The 27131-nt window shown below is 37.5% G+C and overlaps 1 protein-coding gene across 1 annotated transcript in view; it reads left to right on the top strand.

Annotated features, from left to right (window-relative positions):
• Positions 1-27131, top strand: part of CDH13 (cadherin 13) — a 407424-nt gene that overhangs the window by 67787 nt on the left and 312506 nt on the right. The window contains exon 2 of the mRNA XM_030457618.1: positions 14593-14704. Coding sequence (XP_030313478.1) covers positions 14593-14704 — 112 coding nt within the window. The remainder of the gene's footprint in view (positions 1-14592; positions 14705-27131) is intronic.

A 27131-nucleotide genomic window follows, 5' to 3' on the forward strand; every position in this document is an offset into this window, starting at 1 on the left:
TGGCCAAAGGACACAATAAGGGATTGTAGTTTTATTGCTGTCACAAGTGAATATAACTGTCTCAGTTGCATTATGGCTTTATTTTTCAAAAGCTCTTTTTTTTTTCTCTTACAATGTAGTTCACTGCTTTAAATTAGAAACTTCAAATCATCCTGAGTGGATTTGAAACCTGGTGTCACATTAAGCAGAAACTTCTTGCAAGGGTTTGAGTCTTCCATTTTGTACATTGATATTGATTTTGTTGGTTGCTAATGAAGCTGTGGTCAAGACACTAATGAGTGCAGAAGGGAAAAGGTAACATTACAGTATACTTGAACTTACTGGAGAGACTCTTCTAGTTAATGAGTTTTATTTCATCAAGAGTCAAAGGCAGTTGTGGAAACTGTGGTCAGTGTGCTTGGGTTGCTTCTTGCTCTTCAGTAATAAAGAACCTTCAATCATTGGAAACTAGAGAACTAAAAGCTGAGCTGGGTCATAATTATCAGCAGCTTATTGCTTCATCAGAATCTATGTAAAATAAGTCAGAAATGGAAAGAACAGATGTTTGGTACTTGCAACTCTAGTGCATTAGAGATGTCTCTACCAAATAAATATCTAATCTTGCACTGTACTGTGGTGCATCTATATTTAACAGAGTAACTTAGAAATAATTTTAAACTAAAAAATAGCAGCATCTTGCATTACAACTTTGACAAATACTTCTGTTAGATTCTAGTCTGAGTCTCAGTGACTGCAGAAAAATAGATTTAAAGGTGAAAAGGTCTAAAACTAATCTCAGAGAAGGAGACTTTTATGAGGCTGCTACCATTAGTTTTTAACTGATACGTAGGGAGAGGGTGTAAAGAGAGAATGAAAAGCTAAAACAGACCTAGTATTTCAGAAACTTTGATGCTTTAAACATGATCTTATTTCTGTACACTCCAAATGGTTACTGCTGGTGTCTCAAACGGGCAGAATCTGTCAGCATTTATGCAGGACTTGTTACTCAAGATTTCAAATCTCTGAAACACTGAAGTGAATCACAGGCCCCCCCTGCTATGTGCATGAATTGTATTATTTTATTGTGCATTAATTGTATTCTTTTAATGTTTTCCTTTACAGATGGGGGAACATAGGGAGGGTAACTGGGCTGGGATAGAAGGGAGGAGGGGAAATCCTTCTCACACTGACTGGGAACGTTGGGAATAAGCAAAGAGCTCCAGCACCACAGCCTGAAGCCTGTTTACACCTTCTCTGCTAAAATGGCAATACCAAAGAAGTAAAATACAGATGAAAGCATTAATAAACTAAAATGAGGCACCAATTAACACAATTTGTTTTGCCTTCTGGTTTGCTTTTGGTTCATTTCTTAATCTTGTTTCTCACAAGAGAAACTCCTGCCGTGAGGAGATGCTTCTCAACAATTGAATATTCCTTTATTTGTTGGACACTTATTTTAATTATGGTTTCTCATGGCTTCTTTAATTATTATAATATGAGGTTTAAACTAAGCAAAATATTTCAAATGTGTTTAGCAATGCCTTGCAACTTAATTCTGTTCGTGGGACACAGCAGGTGATTATTAGGAGAGAGGAAAACAGTCTCTTCTGAAGCCAGGACACATCTTTTTGAATAAGATATGTTAGTATTTGGGTTTCTGAATCAAAAGATGTAATAACAAGGGCTTGAAGAAGCTGAGAACTCTGAAAGCTCAGCCTAGGGAATAGGTGCAGTGACCATGATTAACTGGGTAGGGGGGAGCTCTGTGTAGTGCAATTGAGGGTCTGTGTTTACTTAGTAATTGCAATTGGAGAAACAATTAAAAACCTATGATTAGTAAGGGATGTCAATAGCTATAAGGAATAGCTTCTACCTTTTCAAATTACTGTTCAGAGGAACACTGGGGTGTTTTTCTTTGTGAGAAATGGTTGTGTTTCCTTTTTTCCTTTGTGTTACAAAGCAAGCAGTTAAATATGAAGACAAACCTCTTGAAGAAATTAGTCACTATTTTTTTTTCTATCCAGTATGTTACATCTTAAAACCAGAGGTTAGATGATACTTGAATATCTCCATGGGAAGTATAAAAATACTTGGATTGGATTTTATTTTGGTAGGAAATGTAAGTATATTGGCAGAGTATTAACAAAATGTACCAGGTAAGAAGGAAGTGGGGGATTCACTAACTCTGTAACTTCTCAGCTGGGTTCCCCAGCTCTCCACTTGTACTTCTTTAGTGCTATTTTCTCATGTCACACCTCAATTTCCTCTCCTTTCTTATCAAAATCCTTAAGAGCAGAGCATGTTCTTGACTATTGAGAACGGTACCTCCACTAATAAAACAAATAAACCAAACAGATTTCTCTGTATCAGTTCTGTTAAATCATGAAAGCTCTCTCTGGAGTCCATCTGCAATTTCCTACTTAATATTTGCAACAAACCTGAAGCAGAAGCTGTTGAGCACACTGGATCCATGCTGCAGAAGATCTGAATGCTGACTTGACATGAAGTTTGGTCAGGCAATACTGTGGGAGTAAATACTTCTCATTTTTCAGGAATGGAAAAAACTTCTTTTTGGCTCTGTTCTTCTGCTTTGAAATTATTTATATCAATTTGCTGAAGCAGAATTATGAAGCTAATGAAAATCTTGTGCTTCCTAGGATGTGGTAGGAAGTGGGAATTTGGCTATGGGGAAAAAGGTCTCTTATGGTATTTAAAAAAAAAATTACTAGGCTTCTAATTTTTGCAGAATGATGACTTATTTTAAAGTTTCCTGCTTTATTCTTTTTCACTCTTGCAAACTGATTCTTTAGGAAATGAAAGACTGTGTAAAATATAAAATTCCTGTATCATTTACCATGCCTGGTAATGTACTGTAGCCTCCTAGGATTCAGTCCCAAACATGAAGCATTGATTTAAAAAAGATATTTAAATAATTTAAAATCATTCAATGCTGAGCATGATCAGAACCCCAATCATTTTCAAATAAAAGCACCTAGACAAAAGTGAAGCAGATGCATAATTTTAAATTGCTTTATACTGAACAAGCAGAGAACCCCAATCACTTCCAGATTGAAGCACTCACCACAAAAATCAGTGCTTCAGTAAATTTAAATTGCTATGTAGAAGGAGAGGGGCCTCTGAATGATGGGATACTTGGATTTTTTTTCTTTAAGGTTCCTTACTTTTATGTACAACTCAGATTTATTTTGTCAAAATGAACTAAAAACCTGGTTGTATAAACTTGCAGAAAATTAAATTACCTCCTAGTACAAATAGTAATGGTAGGATCAGGTGGAAGTTACCTGGTGTAGGAATTCTCAGTACTTCCATTATTAAGTGTTGCTCAGAAAAAAAAAATTGCACAGCCATATTAAGAAAATAGCTTAAACTTATAATTTTTCTTAACCTGTTTAATTCCTCTTTACCTGTCTTTCTTATAAGAAATATACTTCTTCACATCCCCTGAATCTGAATCAGTCTGGACAGCTGGAAAAGCACCAAGATGTGACTTTGACCTCTTTTCAGTTGCTATCCCTACTTAAGTGCTAGTTTAGATGTAGATATAGGTGACAGAAACAAAATTTAAGGCAGAGATTCACCTTCTTCACCACATTTTGTGGGTTTTACATTTATTGCTTGTGTCTGTTGCCTGTTTAATCTCATGTGGAACAAATAATTGACTTGGTAAATACAGATAATTATAGAATAAATGTACTGAAAATGCTGCCTACAGTGTTAAGTGGGGAGCATATAATAACATATTGAGTCTCTTAGTGGTTGCAGAAACTTAACTGGATTTAAACTATGGATTCCAGAAGCAAATATTCCTTTGCAGCAGAGGTTTCATGGTGGAGTTTGGGATACAGCCAAAATGTGTTGTTATGCCTCAGGGCTGAGGCTCTCCCTTCATGTAAGAAAAAAAATTATCATGTTCTCAGGGATACAGGTAATTTGTCCAGCATTTTCTGTGATGATTGTTCCCACAACCAAAAATCCCCCAAATATTGAACAAGTTGTAATATTTCCCAACAGCATCATTCCCTGATGGTTGAAAGAAAGGTCCACCATAAAGAAATAAGCAGTAGGTATGCAGCAGGGTGTTATTAAGACATCCTCTGGTACTCAGGAGAACTCATTCTGAACGTGTCAAGATTTCCTTTGACTTCTTAATACATGTGGGGTCAATAGCTGTATCCTTTACATTAAGAATTTCATTCAGCTTTTAAATGGCAAGCAATTAAAGGAGAGAGGTTTGTAGACCAAGGTCTTGGTTTCATATTATTTATGTTCTAATTAATTTACCAGACTGATTCCCCCTCTGCTCCTCCCCTGCTTTGGCTACTAAGTGTTGATCTTTAATAGTTGCCATGTTCCAAGCATTAATGGGTTTTATTTCTTTGGAAAGGTCATTCTTGATGTAAAGTCACTGTTAACACAAGGGAATCTGTAAGCTGGAGAGATTTTGCTTTATTGTGATGTGCTCACAAATGTTCAGCTCCTTGCTGCCTTCCCCCTGGGGCATGCTTTCTCTAAACTCAGAAGAGTTAATACAAGTTCTTTTAAAGTTTTTGACTGTGTTCTTGCAATTCATTAAAACTACTCCCTAAGCAGTAGCTGGCACTGCCAAGCAAGACCTGTGTCTTTTCTTAAAGGATAAGAATATTTATTTCTGGATGACTCTGGGAGTCTGAAGATTACTGCTGATTTACAACAAAAGCCCTTCACTAGTAAAATGAACAGGGATACCACAACTGGTGTCATCTCAGTCAAATAAAATAAGCATATGTATGATAACCTCCTGGCAGTAAGGTACTGCTAATGCTCTTAATAAAAGTAAAATCACAAAAACCAGCATTAAACAAGAAAATACAAAAGTGTGTAAATAATTTTAGTAACCAGTTTTGGAATGGAATTCTAGACTGAAATGATTTTAAATGATACTGTAAATCCTCCAGAGCTATAAAACAGTTCCTGTCAAAACAGTTTCAAGATATGCACTATAGGAATAAATACATATTGCATGCATTTCTCTCCATTTCATCTAAGAACATTTCTTTCCCTGTTGGAGTTATTTCACAGTTATTCAGTTATTGTCTTCCCATCAAAACTCTAATTTCTTGCAGGAGTTTATCAGCCTCCAAGGTTAACTCTGGTGGATACTGGAGCTTTGTTTTGACAGGCATATAGGGGAGATGGGGGAAGGAGCCCAAAAAGGCTTCAATGGATTTACTGCAGAGTAATTATGCAGCTCAGGTTAATACCTTGAGTTCCTATCACCTCTAGGAGTGTGTTCCCTAAGAAGGTTGCCCAGGCAGGTAGCAGCTAATCTACTTAATTTTTTTTCTTCATGGAATTTCTGTTCCATGGCTTATGAGATAAAGGTAAAATAGATAAAATAGATATTATGTCTAAGTGTGGTGTACTGTCCAGGAGAACCTATTGAAATTCCAGTGGTCTCAGTCTGCTCATCTAATACATCTAATAAAAGCTTAAATTACCCCTTTGCCTTTTTTTTTTTTTTTTTTTTTTTTCTGAACTATCTCTTTCCAAGGTTTCCCTCTATCCTATGAGCAAACATTAGCTTCAGGTGAGCAGTTTCTGGTTTGTATTTCATTTTATACTTTGCTGATTTCTAAGCTGAGTTCCCTCTCCTATAATCACATATGCAGAATGTAACAATATTTTGATTTCTTAGTTAGCTAAAGAGATATTTCTTAGACTTGTTTAACACCCTGAAATTATTTATGTTGTTGAACTTTACCAACTAGAATAAAAGCTGACACAGTCATCTTTATTTCCTGAAGCTGGTAAATAGGACAAGAAATAGTAATTTACACCACCATGGATCACTTACATAGTTTTGGGGTTTTTTTTTCTAGGATTGGGTAAACCTTCTCCTACTAATTAACCATGTTTTTCATGATTCCCTCTTATAACATGGGAAACCATTGGGCATTTAACACCTCAGTCTACCAGCTCAAACTTTATTAAATGTTGTTATATTATGTTAAGGATCAGGTTCATAACAGTTTCCCCAAAATGAGAAACTGATGAGATGTCTTGATACCCCCTTGAGAAGAAAGGTCAAGGTGATTAACACTAAAAGAGAACCCACCACCCAGCTTGGTTTTTTAAACAGAAACCAAAAGGAAGCCAAGAAAGTCTTCAGAGCTTCTTATTTTAATCCTCTCATACTACTGGTGCTCTGTATGATTTATGGCAGAGAAGAAAATAACCATGTGATGGGCAGATAACTCGGTGCAAAAAATTGCCTCCTGCCTGTTCTGCAGAATATCCTGTCCTTTGCCTCTTGAAGTCAAATAGGAGCAAACCAAAGCTGCTAGGCAGGCTTGCATTGCCCTTCTTGCCTTGTAACAATATCCCATTTTTTATTATGAGTCTTTCAGTGTTAAGCTGTAGGGTTTCTCTTCCCCCATATCCTTGCTGGAATTGAGGGATTTAATTGAAAGCTTCCATTTTTAAAAAAAATAGCCCATTTGTTCCTGTTGTGAAGAAAGGCAGAAAAGGCTTGACAAATGTTTTCTTGAAGTTGAAAAACACTTTTCAACTTGTCCTTTTACTTGTGTTGAGTTGTGGGGATTGATTCCTTGTTTTGAAATGTTTCAAGGTGGGAGCACTGTGTTTATTACTCAAACCTGTGCTATTCTTGTTTTTTAGCAAGCTCATTTCTGGTGTATCTCACCAGTGCAAAAGACAGATGTTGAGTGCTACACTAAGTTCAGTTGTGTGGTGCACTAATAATTGCTTTATGCTGGAACTTTGTGGGCTATAAAGAACCTGATAGGTGGGAGGTTGCACTTTTTTGGATAATGATCACACTGTTGGGAAATTAAACATGTATCATATTCCTCATTGCTTCCAGCCATCCTATCCAAACCCCACTATCTGCTGTAAGAAATATGATTTTAATTCTTTCTCTAATAGCTTTTGCCACATCAATGTTTTTCTTTGTGGAATAATGCCTTTGCCCCATGAAACTGCATGTGAAGGGATATGAATTTGTTTAAACACTTCATAATTTTTCTTTTTTTTAAGTCAGAGATCCATGTTTTCATTCATCTAAGTGTATCATGAAGTCGTTAGTGCTGGAAAACAGGATCAGCCTCTTCATTTCATCAGGCAATAAATAACTAAAATGCTTGGAATAAGCAGATCTTTGAACAGGTTATTGTTGTGATGCAGTTTCAGTAATTCCATACCTAACAGTATAACCAGGTCAGAATTCTGCTTTTCAATGTTTCTTTTTTATGCCCCTCTCAGTGGTACCAGCATGCTATTGAATGGCTCATTTGCATTATTCTGTGCCCTGTAAAATGAATTTATTATCCAGCTTCTCTAAATAGGCTAATCAGCTGTAATCTCATTCCAGTGATGTTTCAACAAAATATGATTACTTTTTTCTTAATGCCAAAAACTGAAAAAAATAACCTTGGAGCCCAATCCATCCTTTTTTTCTGAGGAGTCTTATTAGTTAAATAGTGTTATTAATCATGCTGGGTAGGTATTTGCTTGTGAAGTTGTTTTTACATAAGCAACAGCTTAAGGTTATATTAACCACCTTGAGCCTGAAAACCACCACCTATCAGCAAATCCAGAGTCTCAGCTGTTAAGCTCTATTGGGAAGGAAGGTTAAGCTTGGGCTTTACCCTGTGAGATGTCTGCCACTTGTGAGCAGAGCTGGTTCCCATCTATTCAGAAAGAGCACAGATTTAGCAAGGCATGAGGGTTTGCATCTGTGTTTGTATTTCATAAAGATTAATCCCAACTGTTTGCAAAAGCTGCTTAGCACTGTTGTAGCTAAATGGAGGCAGTATCTCCTTTGGTGTCAGATTTTTTTCAGCTCTTTGTGTTAGTGAATTCTGGAATGATTGACATCCATCAGTACAACAAGACTTTCAACAGGAACAGTGGAATTTTAGGAAGCATTAGATAACATATTTTGGGCCTGAGAAAATATTAACATCACTTACTTAGAGAATGCTTATCTGGGATTTTTTGTGTATTTTGCATATGTACAAACTTAAGCAGGCACAATGAAAAGTTATTGAAATGATGGCAGGGATGCATCCCTACAGGAGGAGGTTGGGAGAGTCTGGTGTGTGCAGCCTTACAAATGGAAGAGTTAGGGAAGGAAGGTTAACAAAGTTCTGAGACAAGGCATGTAAGAGAATAAAGGGATGTAAATTGACCAGGAACAAATCTGTTCTGGAAGCTTTGAAGTGACCCTCAGAATGAGAGTCCAGAACTGTGGAATGCAGGAAGAACAATTTGTGATTGGGGTGAAGTGATCTGTATGTTCTCCCTGCTTCTGCAAGGAGAGGTGATTTCTCCCAAGCCTGTATAAACCTTTTCTGCTCCCAAGTCAAGGGAACTCTAAGCTAGGTCAAATCTCTGGCATGTGAATGTGTTAGTACGAGCTTATTAGAGCACTTAATTTTAGGGTGCAGTTTTCTGGCGTCTTAACCAGATGAAAGGCCAAAGCTGGTGATCTTCCACTCAACCACGTTTTCCTAGTTACACCACCCTGTGGCACTGGCCTTCTCAGATCTGCCTGGTGATTTGATTGAGAGAGTAGTTGTGACTGGAGGAAGAGCAGAAAAAGGGAGAGAATAAAAAAGGAGAGTAAAATCATCACAATTGTGGCTTTGGACCAAGTGCTCACATGCTCTCCAGTATCAGTCTCATATTATCCTTACTGACCCTAAACTGTGTGGACTCTGGAGTTTTGGCTCTGAACAGATGCTGGGGTTATATCTTAACTGATAGTGCCTCTTCCAGATATCTTGATTTTCAGAAGTAAAGGAACTCTCTGTTCAGACACCAGTGCTGGTAAATTGCCACTTGAGCAGCTTAAGGTTTCCAGTGTCGTGGAAGATGCACACTTTTTACTTGAATATGTGATGATGAAGTTCTTATAATAATCACACATTCACAAGGGAAGTGATCATAAAAAGAAAATATCCAGCACAGAAACTCTCACAAAAGAGTTTTTCATGTTTTTCTTTTCAAGTTAATGGCTGCCTACTGCAGTCACACCACTTTGTGACAAGGCAAGGACATTCAGTTGAGCCCATAAAGTCATTCTAATTTGTGTGTTCATAGCCCACCCTTCACTACTCCAAGTGTGACTTTTACTTTTAGGACAGAGCCATGCAGTGAATGGATATGTAGGCCCTTTAAAAGAATATTTATCATCCTTGAAGAATCTGAGTGCCAAATCTTAATAGCATTTCTTAGAAAAATGACTGGAATTCACTATCAGATTTAGACGCAGAGCTGTAGAGATTGTGAATACTTGTCTTCTGAACCTCATTCCTGATAAAGAGAAGAGAGGTTAAAGCCTAAAACAGTGAAAACTTTCCCTCCAAAATGAAAATACTGAATAAAAAAATTCCCTAAATCCCTGGTGTTCAACAAATCAAACATTTTCAAAAGAACCCTTTCATTTAATTTAGTCACTGTGAGATAAAATATTCAACCTACCTCTATGCAATGTTAAAATACCTTTGGTAATTAGGCCAATCAGAGGAGAATCAGAGATTTTGAGGGTTTTTTCCTGTTTCAACTGATGTTAGAAATACAGAAGACAAGGAGAACTTAATGTCCACTCTGCATGAGATTTGATGAAACAATTGCCTTAGCACCCACTGACATTCTAATTGGAGTCTGCATAATGCAGAATCACAGCCTTACTTAAAGCAGTGCTCTTTTGTTCTGTTTAAGGATCCCTCTCTTAATTTCATTTAAATAACTCCCTCATTTAAATCCTGAGAAAAAAAAGTAAAATCAGTGAATAGTTACTGACTTCAGCGAAGGAAAAAATTCATCTTCCCTCAGTAAATCACTGAGACCCTGCTCCTCATTACTTGTTTTTCTTCTCTGATGGCTGCTTCTCCATTTTATGTGGATCTGATATTGCAGCACTTGAAGATAGGAAGGGTTTTAAGATTCAAAAATCTTGATCTGCATAATGAAAATATTTTGTTATGTGCAATTCAATTCGGTGCTGGTAGTTCTCATTATTCTGATTACTTTTCCCCTCTCAGTTCTCAGCTTTTAGGATCACCATATTTTATATGAAAATCTGAAGTTTTCATATGCAAAAACCCAAATTTCGAGTTCTCATGCTTCCGGGGAAAAGCTTGGAAGCATAAATTTTCAATATTTACTTCCAAGTAAATGAGTGAAATGACTGAAAAAACAAACCCCAAAACCTTGCTTCTAAAAAGCCCCCATAAAACCTGCCAGCAAAAGAGCCTAACCTCAACAGAACCCCTAATTTCTCAGCAAGTGACTCCTAATTTTTGAACTTTTGTGAGTATTACTATTAGTAAAAATGAAGGTGCTTTCTTTTTTATATCTTTTGGGGGGTTTTAGGTTGATTTATTTGCATTTCAAGTTACTCTCTCGAATTAGAAGGTAGAACGTGGTCCTACAGAATCCTGCCCTATGAAATGTTATTTGTTTGCATTTGTTGTGTGTACAATTCCTGTCTGGGCAGATGGTTTTAACAGGTGTCTGCATTTACATCTCTATTTAAATAAAGCCCAGGATGAGTTTCACACCACAAGGATGTGTATGAAATGCAATTAATATTCTGAAGCTTTCATTTTGTGAGTAGAAAGCTGATCTCATACAGGTAGAGCTAATGAAGATATGAGAGTGTTTACAGTAAAAAGTGAGAAAACTAATTTCCAGAGTGAGGATGTGAGCAATCAAACCTGAATGGAGTTGTTTTGTGTGCTGAAACTGTGGGAGAGTTAAACATGACAGATTTTAAAAAGTCATCTTGGAGGATACCTTGGAATCACCAGTGGAGGAATGCTGGGTTTTGAATGGGGTAATACCCAGAGGTATTTTAATATCAGAGGCTTTATTAATTTCTTCTGCAGGGGGGTATAAAATTGCAGCTTTCAGTGCAAATGTTGAGATCAGGCAAGGTCCCAAGCATGTGTGCACCATTTTATTAATGGAAAAAAAAATAGGTGTTTCACGGTCTTGCTACTTCATCAGAAGTCTAGTTCTAGCCCAGTGACCAAATTTGCACAAGATTTATCTGAGTCAGTGACATTTCCTCCTAGTGACAAGTAATAAATTCAGAAAGACAAATTGTCAGGATACTAAAAATGGGTTTTCACTCTGTGCCTTTCTGAAAAGCAGGAGGTTATGAAAACCTTTGATTCTGCTTGTCAGTGAATAGAGGATCTGCAGGTCTGAGTAGTAACAACTCCCTGGTTTGCTTCTCAGGCTTCTACCCCTTCAGATTTTCCTGAGCAAATGATATTTGCTGCAGAATTGTCAGATCCCTTCAAGAATGTGCCTTTTTTCTTTGTGATAGGTGAAGGATTCTTTTGTACTAATTGCCCAGTACTTTCTTGACTAGATATATGAACAAGGTTTGTATGTCCTGAATTCTACAGATTTGACACTTAAACATTACTTCTGGTGTATTTGGTTGAGGTCTTTCCTTAGACAGCTATCAGCCCATAAACTCTTTTATCATGTCCAAAAATATGAAATCTACATGACTCTTAAATTGAGAATGTGTTCTGCTTTGAACAATATTCTCTTTATCTTCAACACAAATCTGTTGGACTAATTTTTTTCAAGGTATTTTTAGAGAATTTCTTCCCTGAGTAAAAAACCTCAACAGAAATTATTTTAATGAGGTGGACATTTTTAGTTCAACAGAAGAAGTTTCTTTGTGAGAAAAAGAAATTAAAAGAATAATTGTGCTTACGAAAGATAATTAATTAAAAACCCTGTGTGGTGACAAAATTAACACCTTGTCTGACATGTTGAGAAGAAGAAAGTGTCTGGAATTGTATAACTAGGATAAAATGTTCCATTTCACAGCAAGGCCAAGTCTGATTCTTGTAATTATTTCAAAAGGAGTAAAGGTCATTTTCTATTTGCTGCATCTGTATTATGTGAGGTTTCTGTACCAGGCTTCCAGAAGTTAACTCGTGACCTATTTAGATTGCCCAGATTTCAAAGTCAACTTCTACTGTCACAAATGTGGTAGAGCAGGGAATATGTCTGCTTTAAGTACTGACATACTTGATGTCCAAGGAGGCTTTTTATTTATAGCTCTGTGTGACAAGAGTTTCAGCTGCCAGATGTCAGCAGCTGGGAGATCAGAACAAGATTTACCTCTTGCTTGCTGTGTTCATCTTTTAGAAGAGTTGTTTGTACTTAAATTGCAGCATATGTGGTTTGAGCTGGTTTGCTGATGGGGGTTGTTGTATCTTTGCTTCAGTTGCTTGCATCCTGGGACCAAAAGTTTTCCTGTGATTGCATTTTTGTGTCTATTCATGCAGCAATATGAATCAGAAAGGTGGTTTCGAAGATGCACCTGTGCACACAGAAAATGTGTGCAGAAACCCTGTCTTTCTGTGCAATGTGACCATTTAGATGTATATCAGGCTATTTTTCTTTTTTTTTAAGTAATCAGTAATTAAGTTTTACACACAATGTTGAGGCTCTGAGTATGTAAGTTTATATTTGCATTTGCCTCATACTGGAAGACTGAAGGAGATACATCAAGTTCTCTACCCCACAGAGTCCAGAATCTCTAATAAAATCAATACATCAATATCCATAATTGAATGGGACAATGTATTTATAAGCATTGGTAGGAAAGGCAGCAGATATATGGATATAGAGAAGTGAATTAGTGTATTAAACCTTTCTTGGTGCATTATTCTAAGGCTTTCTCTTCTTTCTTGGTAAATCCTTCAAAGGAACAAACACAGAGCAGGTCAGGGTGGAAGGCAAAGGCTTCCATCTGCTGCATCTGACTATCACCAGCTTAATTGGCAGAAAATATTTTGGCTGGTTTTCACAGTCTGCTACAACTTCTAGCCAAGATTTTATAGCAAATGTCAGTGGCATGAAACAAATGGTCCAGCAGTTGGTTTCAATGAGGAGAATCAACGCAGACCAGGTGGGGTGTTGCTGCCTTTGGTTTCTCTAAATGGGATCACATAAAACTTGGTGTGTGAAGTGCTTCAAGAGAGAGAGCAGATAATGCATTGCTCTGCTTCAGTGGGTGGGCTAAGAGTTGGGGTTAGGAGAGAAACAAAAAGATGGAAATATTCTTCAGGGCCTCTCTGTAGGACCAGGATCAGTGTGCTTAAAAGATGTGAGGGTAGAACTGAGAAATGTCTCAGGTGCTGCAGGGCTGGGAGAAGTAAAAGAGCAGTTTGTCAGCTGAGCTGGGGAAGGAGAAAGGGGCCTTCAGCCTTCACTTGTGTGGTTTGGGAGACAAACTGTCCCCACTTCACTTTTTTTTTTATTTGAAAAATTGTATTCACATCTTGAGGATGTATTCAGTAAATAGACCCATTTGTTCAGGGCCACTTGGATTCTAGAGCTAATGGTATTCACAGCCATTGTATTTGCTTGACCATTTTTTCTTGGTCACTGTGTGCCCTCTCTCCTTTATTTTTTTTTTTTTTTTTTTTTTTTTTTTTTTTGCTGTCCAATAAGCAGCAGCTTGGCCCTAACAACCTTGAAATCAGAGTACTCTGCACAACAGCAGAAAGTCAGATTTTGAAAAACATCTTTGGAGACTGAAGCACAAAGTACTTTGGAAAATGTGGCTACACATGTCTAGGTTTAAAAATACATATTTGACTTTTTCTGCTCTTGAACTTGCCTTTCTCTTTAACCTTTTAAACTTTTTAGTCTCTCTTTTTCTTTTTTTTTTTTCTTTGCCTTTTTCTTGTACATTCTTACCCTCCTGTTCTCATTTAAAAGCTGCCAAGTAAAATAACCTTTCAGGTTGTCTCTCTTCAGGACTAGAATACAAACCTTCGGAGACTGAGATTAGTGCTGTACCTATCTCCAACCACTTTTATTTTGCTTTTAAGCTTTCCCCTTTGCTAAGGTGTTCCTGTCTTGACAGGAACTTTGGTGACCACATACTTATAGTGGCACAAACTGTGCTCAACCTTAACCTTCAAACCTGCCTTCACTATGATGCTTATATTTAATTTTCATTATTCCCTTGATGTAAGCAAGCTTTTAATTACAGGGAAAATAGAGAAACAGTGGCTGGAGGTGGGGAAGGGAGGGGGACAATGTTTTACATTTGTTATCAAAGAAGTTCTATAAAGGATACTTGTGCTGTGAAGCTTTACCCTTGAATAAATAATTGCTTCTATAACTTGATGCTAAACTTGAAACTAGGTTTCAACCCTTATTTAACAACTAATTTAAATCAACTTAAAAGTGTTTCATTAAATGCACTGTATCCACCTGTGATTTTAAGACCAATATTGAATCCTATGTTTATAAAGATCAGAAATAACCTTTCTTGATAGTATGGACTGAATCTAACCACAAAAGCTACTATTTTGTAATTTCCATATCACTCTGCATATATAAACCCAAAAACCTCCCATAAAAATTGTTTAGGAAGATTTGAAGGGGAAGTGTGATGTGATGTGATGGATATTTTGTTTTATGAGCATGGAGCTCAGTGTTTTGTTTTATGACCACTGAGCCTAAGCCCAGTTTCATTCCCAGGAGCCAGCATGATGGATGAATGAGTGAATGTTAAAAATACATTTCCTTTTTTTTCCTCAGGTTCTGCTGCTTTCATGTGCAGAAGGTTTAGAATGTGTCCCTGGATTCCAGCAAAAGGTTTTTTATATTGAGCAGCCAATTGAATTCACAGAGGACCAGCGAATTCTGAGCCGTATGTTATTTTCATATATTATTATTGTTGAAAATCACACTTGTTTATAAATTCATGTAACTTCTGCCATATTTTTTTTTTTTTTTTTGGTACACAGGATTCTGAATATTGCCAAGATTCTGTCTGGGTTCCTTGGGTTCCTCTGTGTTAATCCTCTATCTCTACAGACTACTCTGTTCCATGTATTAGAGATGGCAAAATACTACAAGGAATCATTTAGGACAATACAAACACTGTGAAAACTTAAAATAATTCACTTTTTAAAAAGTAAATTTCCTCAAATTTTTTTAGTCTCTTCTATAATCAAGGCTTGTCTATCAACTTTTCATTATGCATTTATCTCTGCAACTCAGATTTAGAAGCTTATGTCCTAGAAGTTTCACTGCCCACACTTTTACATGAAATTCAGATGAAGCTTATGATCACCAGTAACAGCAAATTGTTACTGCATGTTTCACACAGCTGGGATATTCAGTAATATCCCAATGACCAGGTGTCTTATGATTAAATCCAGCCTCACACTGTATACTCAAAACATGAAACTGAAGCAGATTTAAGTTTCTTTGAGACTTGGTGTTCAATTCAAATGCTTTAGTGAGCAAGTGTTAAAATTGTTCATTCAGTTCTGTGGCTCTGGCACTTCAAGAGTGTCCAACTGAGGTAGTGTTTTATCCAGTGATCTTGAAGACTTAAAGATACTAAGTGCTGGCATTTTTATAACTTCCAAACATGTCAGCATTTTTATATATAACACATATTACTAATATCTTTTTTTCCATGCTTGGTTACTTGGTCTTGAACCAGGAATTCTTCCAGATATGCAGCATGAGCCAGTAGTGCTTGGCATCTACTGAGAATATCTGAGAATATCCAGATCCCACGGTGTGATAGTCTGGACCAAAAAAAGCATAGCAAGACCATTATTAAATACACACATTTCTCATCTCAGTTCCCTTCAGGTATTACCAGCAAATGTTGACATATTTTCACTGTTATCCACGTTTGGGTAAAGGTGTAATATCTCTGCATACTTGTTTTAAAACAGCACTAACTTTCAAACTTAAATACTAGAATTAGTTGCCAGAGCCTATTAAAATTACTCTCTCAAACTGAAGTCAGTCAATGTTTAACAGGTGCTAAAATAAGCCTTTAGGATAACATTTTTAGTCTCATCATTTTGACAAGTTACTTAGTCTGAGCTGTGTTTTCAGAAGCAATGTGGATCATAAGGAATAATGCTATGCAGAGATGTGGGGTAATTATTCAGCTTAGAAGAAAGCTTTCGAATTTCTGATGACTTTTGGCAATTTTATTTTCTTATAAATTCTCATTTTAAAAGTTGATGAACACATTCCTACATGGTTAAAGGAAGAAATTCAGAGAATATAGGAAATGTAAGGGATTTAATAAGCAGGCAAAATTGAAGGCTTATTTAAAGAAAAACAATATTAGTAAGTTAGTTTTAAGCTGAAATAAACGAAAAAAAATTGTATTTGATTGCTTCTGAACTTAGAGGCTGTTGTGTGTCTGGCCTGATCTGCTGTTTTCTGCCTGTCCTCCCAAATACCTAAAGAATGAATTTGTTAAACCAAAGTTGATTGGGCTGCTCTGTGGTGACCCAGAAAATTATACTTGTGTGAAACTAACACAATAATTAAGACTCTATCATTAATGCAAGGAGAAGGGAAGAGCAGGAAGAGATTTAGAAATGCTTGGAAACAAGCTGCAGAATTAAATTATTTTAATAAAGAGACACTAAATTGGCCTAATATGTGATGTTTGACAAAAGCAGACTGTTGATGCATGACTCCAGTTAATTCAATCACTTGTAAACAGTCCGTCCTTCATGCAGCAGTGTTAAACCTCTGCAGTTTCTTCATTTTAGTGTCCACAGAACTGATATTTTTAATTGTTTGTTTGAATGCATGATGCATGTTCTTGCATCTTTTTGTACCTGTTGCCCAGTGTAATTTAGCAGTTGCATTACAATGTCTGGCTTACCAGGGCTATGTAAATTAACAGAGTGAAGATGCAAAGCAGTGATTGCTTTTGTAGTTCCTGATAAGCCAAGGAGCTGCTTAATTTTTTCAGAAGTGCAATAAACCAGTTTATTTTTATTTTATTAGGCAAGGACATACTGTACATTTCTTTGCAGTATCTCCCTTGTAATTACCTATGAGTTGTGTCTGGTTCTTATGGATTTATTACTTTAAATATAGTAATGTTAATTATGTTTTTCATCTACTGATGAGAAGGAAGAGAAGCCCAATCTGAGTGACCAGAGTTGTTATTTATCATCACCTGATTCCTGATTTGTATCAATGCCTTTCCAGAGCCTACTTAGAAGCTGGACATAACAACTGCATCCATCACTCCAGCTATTTGTCCCCTGTTTCCTCTTACTTTCACTGGAATTCTGTTGCTATTTCTTAGATTTTGTGTCACTGTGCTCAGGCTGAACTGCTATTATTTTTACTTACCAGTGCATCTGAATGAACAGCAACCTCTAGACCCTGGTCCCTTTTATTACCCTAATTTTGTTATGAATTTTTGCCAGTTTTTACCACTTTTCTCATCAGATCCCTTTGTCTTTTGCCTACTTGTGTTTTACATGACCACAAACAAAATGAAGCATTGCTCTCCTACTTTGAGTCTGCCCATTTCTTCTCCCTGAATGCAGTTTTTTTAAACCAGTTTTCCCTTCATATAGTTGGTGAGGATTCATAGGGTCACTTCCTGGAAATCCTAGAGGGTCTGTCCACATAATTCCAATTTTAACAAGAAGTGGATCACTGATTTTTTTCTTTATAGTTTGATTTTTAGTTTGAATCTAGTACCATCTTCTGCAACGGAATAAAGATTTCTAAAATCTTGATAAGCTGATAATTGGCAGCACTTAATTACAGGTTTTACACCTGTCTGAAACATTTCTCCCTGAAATACTTCCCAATGGGCACTCTTGTCTTTGCCAGGGCTGATAGATCACTGGGAGTGACAAGGCTCTGTCATGCCAGGCTGATAGAAAGTTCCTAATCAGACTCATCAAATGTGGAAATGTAATTGTGTTACATTAATCATGTTTATACTTAACATACATGAGGCCTGGCTTTTGGGGGTATCTTTAATTGACAATGAATCAAAAAGTGCAGTTGAAAAATTGAGGCAATTAACATAAAGGCACTGGGTGATGTGTTGTGCATACTAAGCTGGGGAATTCATTGCCACTGATTTAAATGTCAAAACAAAGGAAGTTTTGACCCTTATTTAAAGAGCATTAATTTGGATGTTAATTAATGGCTGACCTCTTCTGTCTTACGTGATAGATTGCATGTTTCAGAGCTTGGGCTGCTTTAAGATCAGGGCTTTGCCTGTCTGCATTTGGGTGCTTTTTGGTTCTGTGGATTTTAACAAAAGTTTTCTGTTTAACCATATTGAAAAATCTTTGTTTACTCATATGATGGGAAATATATTAGTCTGCTTATCATTAATGCTGAAAGGCAGTTCTGTTGTCTAGCAAAGCTTCCAACAGGATTTCCTTTGTTCAAACTGAATAATACCCCTGGAAAAATCAGACAAGCCCATTCCTATAACTGCAACATCCCAGGTGTATGGATCACAGCACCAATGATGCTCACATCAAGACATTTCCACCTGATTTTTGATGATGCCATGGGACACTTCTGATTTATCCCATCCACTCTTCCTACTGATTACCCTGCCATTTACCTGTACAGATGGCCTCTTTCTGTGACTCTTCCATGCTATCAGTGTTACTGTTACTCTCATTTTCTCTGATCTATGCAGTCTGTGTTATCACACACACTTGATCCATCTCCACTTGCCTCACTTTTTCTGCAGCTTCCATAAAGCCACTTCAATATGCTGCAATATGTCAAACCCTCGATGGAGTTTTAAGGACATTTATGTGCCAGTTAACTCTTCATGAGGTCTTGGGTAGTTGGAGAGGCAGGAGGGAGTTGTAGTTTACAAATAAAATGCTCAAGTAAGGTAAGGTTGAAATATAGTTGGGGGTTATCAAAATAAAGAAGTTTTCCAGAACATTTTGAATCCCAGAAGTGTTTTAAAAAGACTTCTCCTTCACAAAAATCACTTGCTATGTTACAAAACATGTTGTGTAGAAAACGTGGACCTTATTCCTGTGTGGGGCATGGGTTTTTCAGAAATGTCTGTCAACTTTTCTACCCAGGTAGCAGAATGCTTTTTCCACTCTAAAAATACATCTTAATGTGCATGTGCCCATGCATAGAACTTGAATATCAGAGCTTAGGAACTAACACTTGGATACATAATTAAGATGAAGCATCTGGGACTCTGTTATGCCATGTGGACAGAAATATTGGTCAGGATTTGAAGCCCAGAGATGAGAAATCTCTTAATCACTCTGTTCCTATTTAAATGGCTCTAAGAAGCCACATTCCTGTTGCTGAAATGCCAGGAAATGTGCAAAATGGTTGCAAAACAGTGGAAATAATTTTAAAAGTGAGAGCTTGGGAACTTAACAACACATTGATGGAGGCAGAGAGAGGGGAATCTTCAAAGAGAAGCCACTTTTGTGCCTAAATACCTGAGATTTGCTTTCTAATTGAAGATTAATGCCTGCCTCTTACAGAGGGGGAGAAAGCTGTGTGTTTATTGCAAATATATGTTGTGACTAAATAATATGGAACATCTCAGATGTCTCTGAGGAGATGGATGCAGATGGATGTTGCAACAGAAGGGAGTTATCATATCTCCTGTTAAACTGCTGGCACACATGATTAAAGCAAAGCAAAACAGAAAAAATGGTTGAGTGCCAGGTGGTCACAGATACCTTCCAAATGGTGCAAGTCAACTTATTAACAGGAGCTAAAGGGAAATGTGGTTTAAAGGGACTGTTTGATTTTTATACATGTTTAATTAAACCACTTTTTTAAAAGAGAGGAGATTAGGCTGACCTATAGGAAAGAATTATTTAGTCTCTGAAAAACATCTTCAGGACTAAGTTAAAACCTCTCAGGGATAATCAAAATAAAACTTTTGTAATGTAATTGTACTCACACTTAAAAACACAGGGTTTTTTTCCCCATTTCTTATTTAAAGCAGGATTTCCTGAACAGAGCAATCTGTCTGTGCATCAGCTGGTGTCTGCTTTAATGCACACTTCTCCTTTTTACACAGCTTTCTTGTGGCATGGGATCTCTCAGTCTCTTTGAAAATAAGTAACTCTGGCAGGAAATTCATGAAGTCTTTCAGAAATTTATTAGATTGAGAGTTTTTTTTCTAGCTGTAGGCTAGTGTTCCTTCGGTCTCCATCAGCTTATCCACCCAAACTCTTTTTTTCCAGAGAAGGAAAAGAAAAAATAACATTTTATGAATTGATTCTGAAAACCCTGGTCATTTTGGAAAGACTTTATGCATATTTGTATGCCTTGTACCTGCTTCTGCTTCTTGGGCAGACAAGTGAAAGCTGTAGATAGCAGAGTAAATGCATGTTGTGTCCTGTGAAGTAAATATTAACTAAAATGTTGGTGGTGTTTCTTTTTTAATCCCTGAAAAACCATCAAAACAGGACAGTGGCAGGATTTGCTGAAATAAGAAATTGGTTAAAGAAAGCCTGTGTGAAAGGAATTATCTTTAATAAAAATCTGAAATTCCTTTCCTAAAGAATTATTTTTAAAATAAGTGAAAATAAAACTGGGAGCCCTGGGAAGGCCTAAAAGACAATTGCTGTGCCAGTCTGGGTTGTTGCTTTGCAGTCAGGAAAAACCAACCCAAAACATCAGTGCTGCCTTTTCTTTTTTCACATTTGGAGATACTTGAAGCAAAACTGAGGAACCTTTAAAGAAGGCAGCAAAAGAGAGGCAAAAAAGAGGCAATACTGGAGCAGCTTTCAGGTAGCTGAGAAAAGAGAAATTTACCACTGAAACTGTCCCCAGCATTGATAATATCTTGGAGAGTTGTGTGGCACTTGGTAGTCAGTACCACAACTTTTCAATGCAAGTTAAATTCAGCTGAATTATAATCTAATTAATGTGTGGAACCATTCTTCAGCCAAGGATTGAAGTTGATTTCACTAAAGGACATATTGTAAATATCTTCTCTCCCTGTTAGCAGTGGTGGGAACGTTTTGACTAACTCAAGTTTTATGCATTCACCCAGTTGTCCTGTTTTCCAGTTTTTCCCAGAATATCAAAAAGTTGGTTGCAGTGAATGGTTTCATTTTGTATTTTAATTTTATTTACATTACATTCTGTAGCTGGAGTATATTTAGCTGTGCTGATAAGAAACATCATGTGAGTGCTTTCAGGCACGTGGGCTTTGTTTGGTGGCAACAGAAAATGTGCTCTGGTTTGCTAGAAAACCAAATTGCCTGGTTGCAAGTAGGACTCCTGCAGACTTTATTTAGCTGAAATTTTAATTACTGTGCCAGTTCTCAACTCCTCCAATAAAGCAGTAGGGACACCACTATGATTTGACCTTTACAAAACATTAACACCAACCTACACAAAAGTGTAACTTCAGCTTTAAAGAATAAATGCAATGGGGAGTAGAAATCAAGAATTATGGAAAAGTGTGTTTATAGTATTTTAACCTTTGGAATAAACAAGAATACACTAGTGTGGACACCAAAGTGGTGTTGGTTACTTCTCTGTATCCAACTTCTGGTCCTCACACAAAAATGCTGCACTGTTGGCACAAGAATCTCTTAATGGTTTTATTGTGCCTTGAGCAGAGCAAAGCTTGAATAAAAGATACTCCACATCCCATATGGGAAATGTTGAATTATAAAAGCCAGCACCTGTTTCTTTCCCTTGAAAAGTCAAGGAAACCTCAGGTGCTCACTTGTTCCATCTGAACCTTGTCACTCTTCTGTCCCCTCTGTGCACACAAAAGTCACAATTTGGGAACTGCATCCTGGGCTCCTTTCTCCTGCTGAGAGTCACAGCCCCAGGGAAGGGCTGTGCTCTGCCCAGCTGCATGGGAATGTCAGTGCCACAGCACTTTGGAAGGAAATGGGCAATAGTGCTGGCTCCCAGCTTCACACAGCACCTAAAATGGTCACAAATCCAAGTGTATTTTGGGTTAGTTCTGGCTAAAATAGTCCCTGAGAAGTGGTGTGGCAGTTCACAGTATTTCGTAGCTCTTTCATCATGGAAAGATGATTAAGAGTGTACTCCAGGTCCTCCCTTGTCTTTAATTTTATTCAGAGCACAGTTTAATCAATTTGACACTTTTTTTTCATGAAGCTGAATCGAAACTGTAAACATGAGAATACTTTAAACAAATTGGATTTTATGCCCCCTGCTAAAAATGAGATTTAAGGATGTTTCAATGCCAAGGCTCTAAGTTGCTTTTATGTTACCTGAAACATTTTCTTTTCATCCCCTGTCACCTTTATCTTGCTGTTTGTTTGACAGGTGAAGCATTAATGCCCAAATCTACTATTCCTTAGCTGTACTGGTGATGTTAGGTTTCACAGCACACTGTGTCATTATGGGATGGATAGCTGCTGTTAGTAAGATCCACCTATTTCTGGGACACATAATTTTAATCTTGGCTCTTCTGGGCAAAAGTGCTATTCAGACAGGTTTGTATTTGTGAAGAAGCAGCTCAAGTGTGACATAAGAGAGGATAAGAAATAGTGATTTCACAATGTTTTTCTAGAGAAGTGAAAACAGTATTATGGGAGTTTTATAGTGTGATTGGCAACCAGACAGCTTCCTTCATTTGAATTTTTAAAAGTAAGGTTTGTAAGTCAGGAAGTAGACTAAAATTATTAAGTATTAATTATATATTAATAATTAATTAATTAATTAATATTAATATTAATATTATTATTGAGTATTAATTAATTATTAAGAAGACTGCCCGGTGAGGTGGTAGATTCTTCGTCCCTGGAAACATTTAAAAAAAGACTGGATGTGGCACTCAGTGCCATGGTCTAGCAACTGCTCCAGTGGGTCAAGGGTTGGACTAGATGATCTCTGAGGTCCCTTCCAACCCGGCTGATTCTATGATTCTATGATTCTATGATTCTATCTGTAATAGTGGAGCTGATCAGTTGACTCTTCTCATTAATAAAAAATGCATTTCTCCAAATGTTCTGTAAAATTTAGTTTTCATTCTGAGAAATATCAGATCTTGTGCAGGTAGGCAGAGGCTTTTTGGCATGACAGAATAGCAGCTTCTGTCAACTGTAAATCAAAATAAACTTCATTAAGAACAATATTATTACTTCTGGCTCTTTACTTTTATTCTTTGACACTCTGCCTTTAATAGCTTCTCTGATAAGGTTAGAAGAAACTGAAATATAGCAGCTTTAACACTTGCCTAATAAATTTATTAATGCTTCTGGAAATAATAGGCTTTGACTACTTACCACTGGCTTTACAAGTCAGCATCATTTCCCAGAAGTGGAGGATACTAACCACACTTAGCACTGAGAATTAATTGAACCCTTGACTCTGACACCACAGTTGTGCTGTAGATCCTAATTTAGCAAGGCATTTAAGTTGCCTCCACACCATACAGAAACCTGACTTTCCTTCAGTGTGCCATATGCCTAAATTCCATTAGCTTCAGCACAAGCTTTTGCTTATGCAAAATATTTGCCCTTTGGGAGATGGCAAAGCTGTTGTGAGGTGACTCTCACCTGTGCAGCCATGCAAAAGAAGTCATACAAGTTCCCTAACACACATTTTCTCTGCTGAAGCAGATGATTTGGAGTGATTATTCCCAGGTTCATTAACACAGCAAGAAGCTCAACTTCCACAGATGAGTGCTTCCTCTGCTCAAGTCTGGTTTCCTTGCATAGGTCTGTGTCAAAACCTCCTTTTGTCCTACCTGCAAGTGGTCCTGGGTTTTAGAAAACTGAGCAAACAAATCCAGGCTGATCTTTATGTTCTTTCCACGACCTCTTAAGTGTAGGGAAGCTTTGGATGGGGATGAGCACTGGAAAAAGGTGGAGAAGGTTGGTGCTGGACCCACACTGCCTGCACTAGGTAGGTGGGAGCCTGGAGAAGTGGAGCTGGTGGCAGGGCTCCTGGGGGAGAAAAGCCCTTGCTAGAACAGCTTGCACTGCCCCCATGACAGATTTAAAAGCTTAATAAAGATGTAAATATTTAAGTAAAATTCAAGGCCAGGATTAATGAGACCAGATTAGAAATAGCAGCTTGCAGGTAAAGGTCATAAATTGTTCCCTGTCCAGCTTCATTGTTTACACTGATCTCTAGTGCCAGGGCTACAACAGCTTTTCTTCTAGAACTTAGGGGTTCAGAAACCCCAGCAGAATCCTCTGTTTTCAATTTGTCTTCTGCAAAAGTGTCTGCATGACTTCAAGAGGGTATTGCCAGTTTAATAATGCTGGGAGGGAGCCAGTGGCACTCCAGATCAAATCTTGAGCACTTATTTCCAGCAAGGCACTGGTTCCCTCAAGGACCAAAGAGCCTGTTTAGCCCAAAAGACTATGACAAAATGACCAACAAGACCTGAACAGAGCCCTCAGGACAAGATTCAGGCAAGTATCAAAGCTAGATAGCAAAATTCTGCTTCTCTTTCTGTCCTCTCACCTCTGTGTGACAGTTTGCCAGAGTCTTTGTGGCAGTCTTTTGGATCCTTAGTGCCTCACAGGATTTTCTCCTCTAGGCTTTCATAAGGAGCTTTTACTTGGATCTATATGTGCCATATACCCAAGAGAGGGAAATCTTTTAACTCTGCACATATGCTCCTGCTTTGCCCTTCTCTTGCCTCTTACTTCTGTAAAAACTGTAATACTTTAAAGGGATTAATTACATCTGGATTAAATAAGTGGCTTCATAGTCTGGTAGTTTGCCCATTCCCATGTGAAGGAAGGTTGTTGTTTCAGTCTCTGCTCACCTGAGTGCTTATACTTTTATAAGGTTTTTGTGGTTTTTTTTTAAGAGTCTAGTATTAAGCCATGAGAAGCATTAGTGATTTTGAAATAACTGTTTTTATAGGTATTTTAATAAGTATTCAGGAGCTGGAACTGGAACCCGCTTGTGATGTGTGCAGGGGAATATTTGAATATAATGATTTCAAAGTATGTAGAAACAGCTGAACATCAGTTTCAGCAGGGTGCAGAGGAAAAAGTGCCTTGCTCTCTGGATTTTGAAGCCAAATGCCCAAGCATCATTTGCTTTGCTGGATTTTTTTTTTCCCTCTCCCTGCAATGATTAATTGGATACAACTGAAAGGGCTCCAACAAAAGGGACTGATACAATTTGCTAGTTAGGAGACCTTTTAAAAAACAGAGAGCACCACATAGGTCCAGCAGCTTTGGGCAAGCAGAGCAGCTGAACTGGAGCCTTCCAGCTCCTGATGGAATAGTGGGGTTATGAGTGCATGGACTGCACCACAGCCCTTCCTCCTTCACCTGCTAGTTTGCCAGTTCTGGCACTTTGCTTATTTTTCCTACATTTGTTAGGAGTGCAATATTTATTTGTCAAGAGAAGTGCTTTTATTCCATTGAACAAGATAAGGATGATTTTGTTGTTGTTGTGGTTTTTTTCGCCCTCCATTTTTTGGAAAGTTTTTCTCTTTCAAATTGGAATCTGGTGGAACCCTTTTCCTCAACACCTTCTGCTTGGCAGCTGAACTAAAAATAAATTATTTGCACAGCTCTAATAGTGTCAGTAAATTGATTTACATAGAACACAAGACTGAATTTCCTCTCTGGAATGCCCTGAGTGATCATTAGTAATGATAAATGACAATAAAAATTTTGCAGAGAAATTAATAACTTAGATGTTACTATGAAATGAGCAGAGCAACATGGATGCCCTTGAAGGGTCCAGAACATCTCTTTTTTTGTGCATCATCTGCTCCTGTTCATTAATAGATCATAGGAAAGCTGTACTCTGATTTATTTGCCAGCTGGCTTGCTCTCCTAAGAGCAATGTCATCAAAAAGCAAAGGAGGGGATGTGGCTGTGTTACCTGGGCCTGCTGGTCTGCATGCCAGCAGGAGACAGGAATGGTTGGGATTTCACTTGCTGTTTCATAACAAAGCTTAAAACCTCAGCTCCAAGTGGTAATGGTGGATTTCCCTGAGATCAGTGTGTTTATTTCATACGATGGGAAAACAGTGGAGAAATCTTCCTTTTGGAGATGGGAATGAAGCAAGGATAACCAAATTGTCTTTAAATTAAAATTTGGGAATAGCAATATCTCATTTGCTTGTAATACACCAATCTGATCTCCAAGTTCCCTTTCTGCCATGCTGAAACCTATAATGGCATTTGTACTTCTGCTGCTGCCAGAACTCCACACCCCAAAGGCTGATGTGCAGTCATGAATGCAAATAGAGTGTTCTGTAGATTTCCCTCAGTTTCCTGCTCAAAAATAGCCTCATTAGAAGGATTTTGGGAACAGAAACAAAATGGGGGAAAATACACATTATGTTTCCCCCCAAAGAGAGAAATCTAATTGTGTATTTTGATCTGAAGCTTGTGGTGGAGAGGTCCCCATGGTATACTCATCAAATCTTACAGGAATCTCAGAACAGTGAGACATGAATTTATTTGTAGCTGACTTCATCCAGTTCTGTTTTACCTTTGAAAGTAAAATCAATTTCAGATTAACTTTGAAGGGAGGTGTCGAGGTGTGTGAGTCAGCACTTATTCTGATTTATCTGTCAGCCTGGTTGGAAGACAAAAGAATTGTGACAGATATTATCAAAAACAGCACTGACCTGAATAATTGACTAAATTAAGGACACTTTCTTGCCTTGCCCAGGCATGCTCCACAAAACCCAAAATATTAAGTTACTATCAGTGTATAAAACCAAAATTTCTCTTCAGATGTAGGAGCTTTTCTTCCCAGAGGAAGATCCTTTATCCCTTTTTCAAAATAATGCTGCTATTGCTTTTATTGTGCTTAAGGTTTCATTTTGAAACCTGGAAGAGGCTTTTTGGAGCCTGAAAAAGTGTGTTTGGGGTAAGTCATGCAGCGTGTTGGAGCAATGAGGGATTTCAGTCTTTTTATTCACAAGCTTTGAGCTGTATTTAACAACCCTTTATAATAATTCTTCCAATATACTAAACTATGCATTGATTATTTTTTTATAGTAGCTTCATTGCAGAATTCCAGAAGGAAAATAGGCGTTTAGATGTCAATCACAAACCCTTTACAATTTTAAATGTAGTGTTATATCTAATTCTGTGAGGACCTAATCATAGATGGCTTGATTTCAATGAAACCACTCTCATTGACTTTACTGAGAGCTGGCACAAACTGGGGTTGAACTATTGCCATGCTATTGAAAATATAATAAGCATTTTGAATTAATTTTCCATCTTTTTTATGGTCTTGTATTTTAGCTCTGCTGTGCATATGGTCCTGCTACATCTACCAATATGCAGGGTACTGCAGTCTCTGGAGTTTTCTGGGGGACACTCGTAGAGTTGCCT

This window comes from Calypte anna, chromosome 11 (genome assembly GCF_003957555.1).
Source record: "Calypte anna isolate BGI_N300 chromosome 11, bCalAnn1_v1.p, whole genome shotgun sequence".
In the NCBI taxonomy this organism is placed as follows: Eukaryota; Metazoa; Chordata; class Aves; order Apodiformes; family Trochilidae; genus Calypte; species Calypte anna.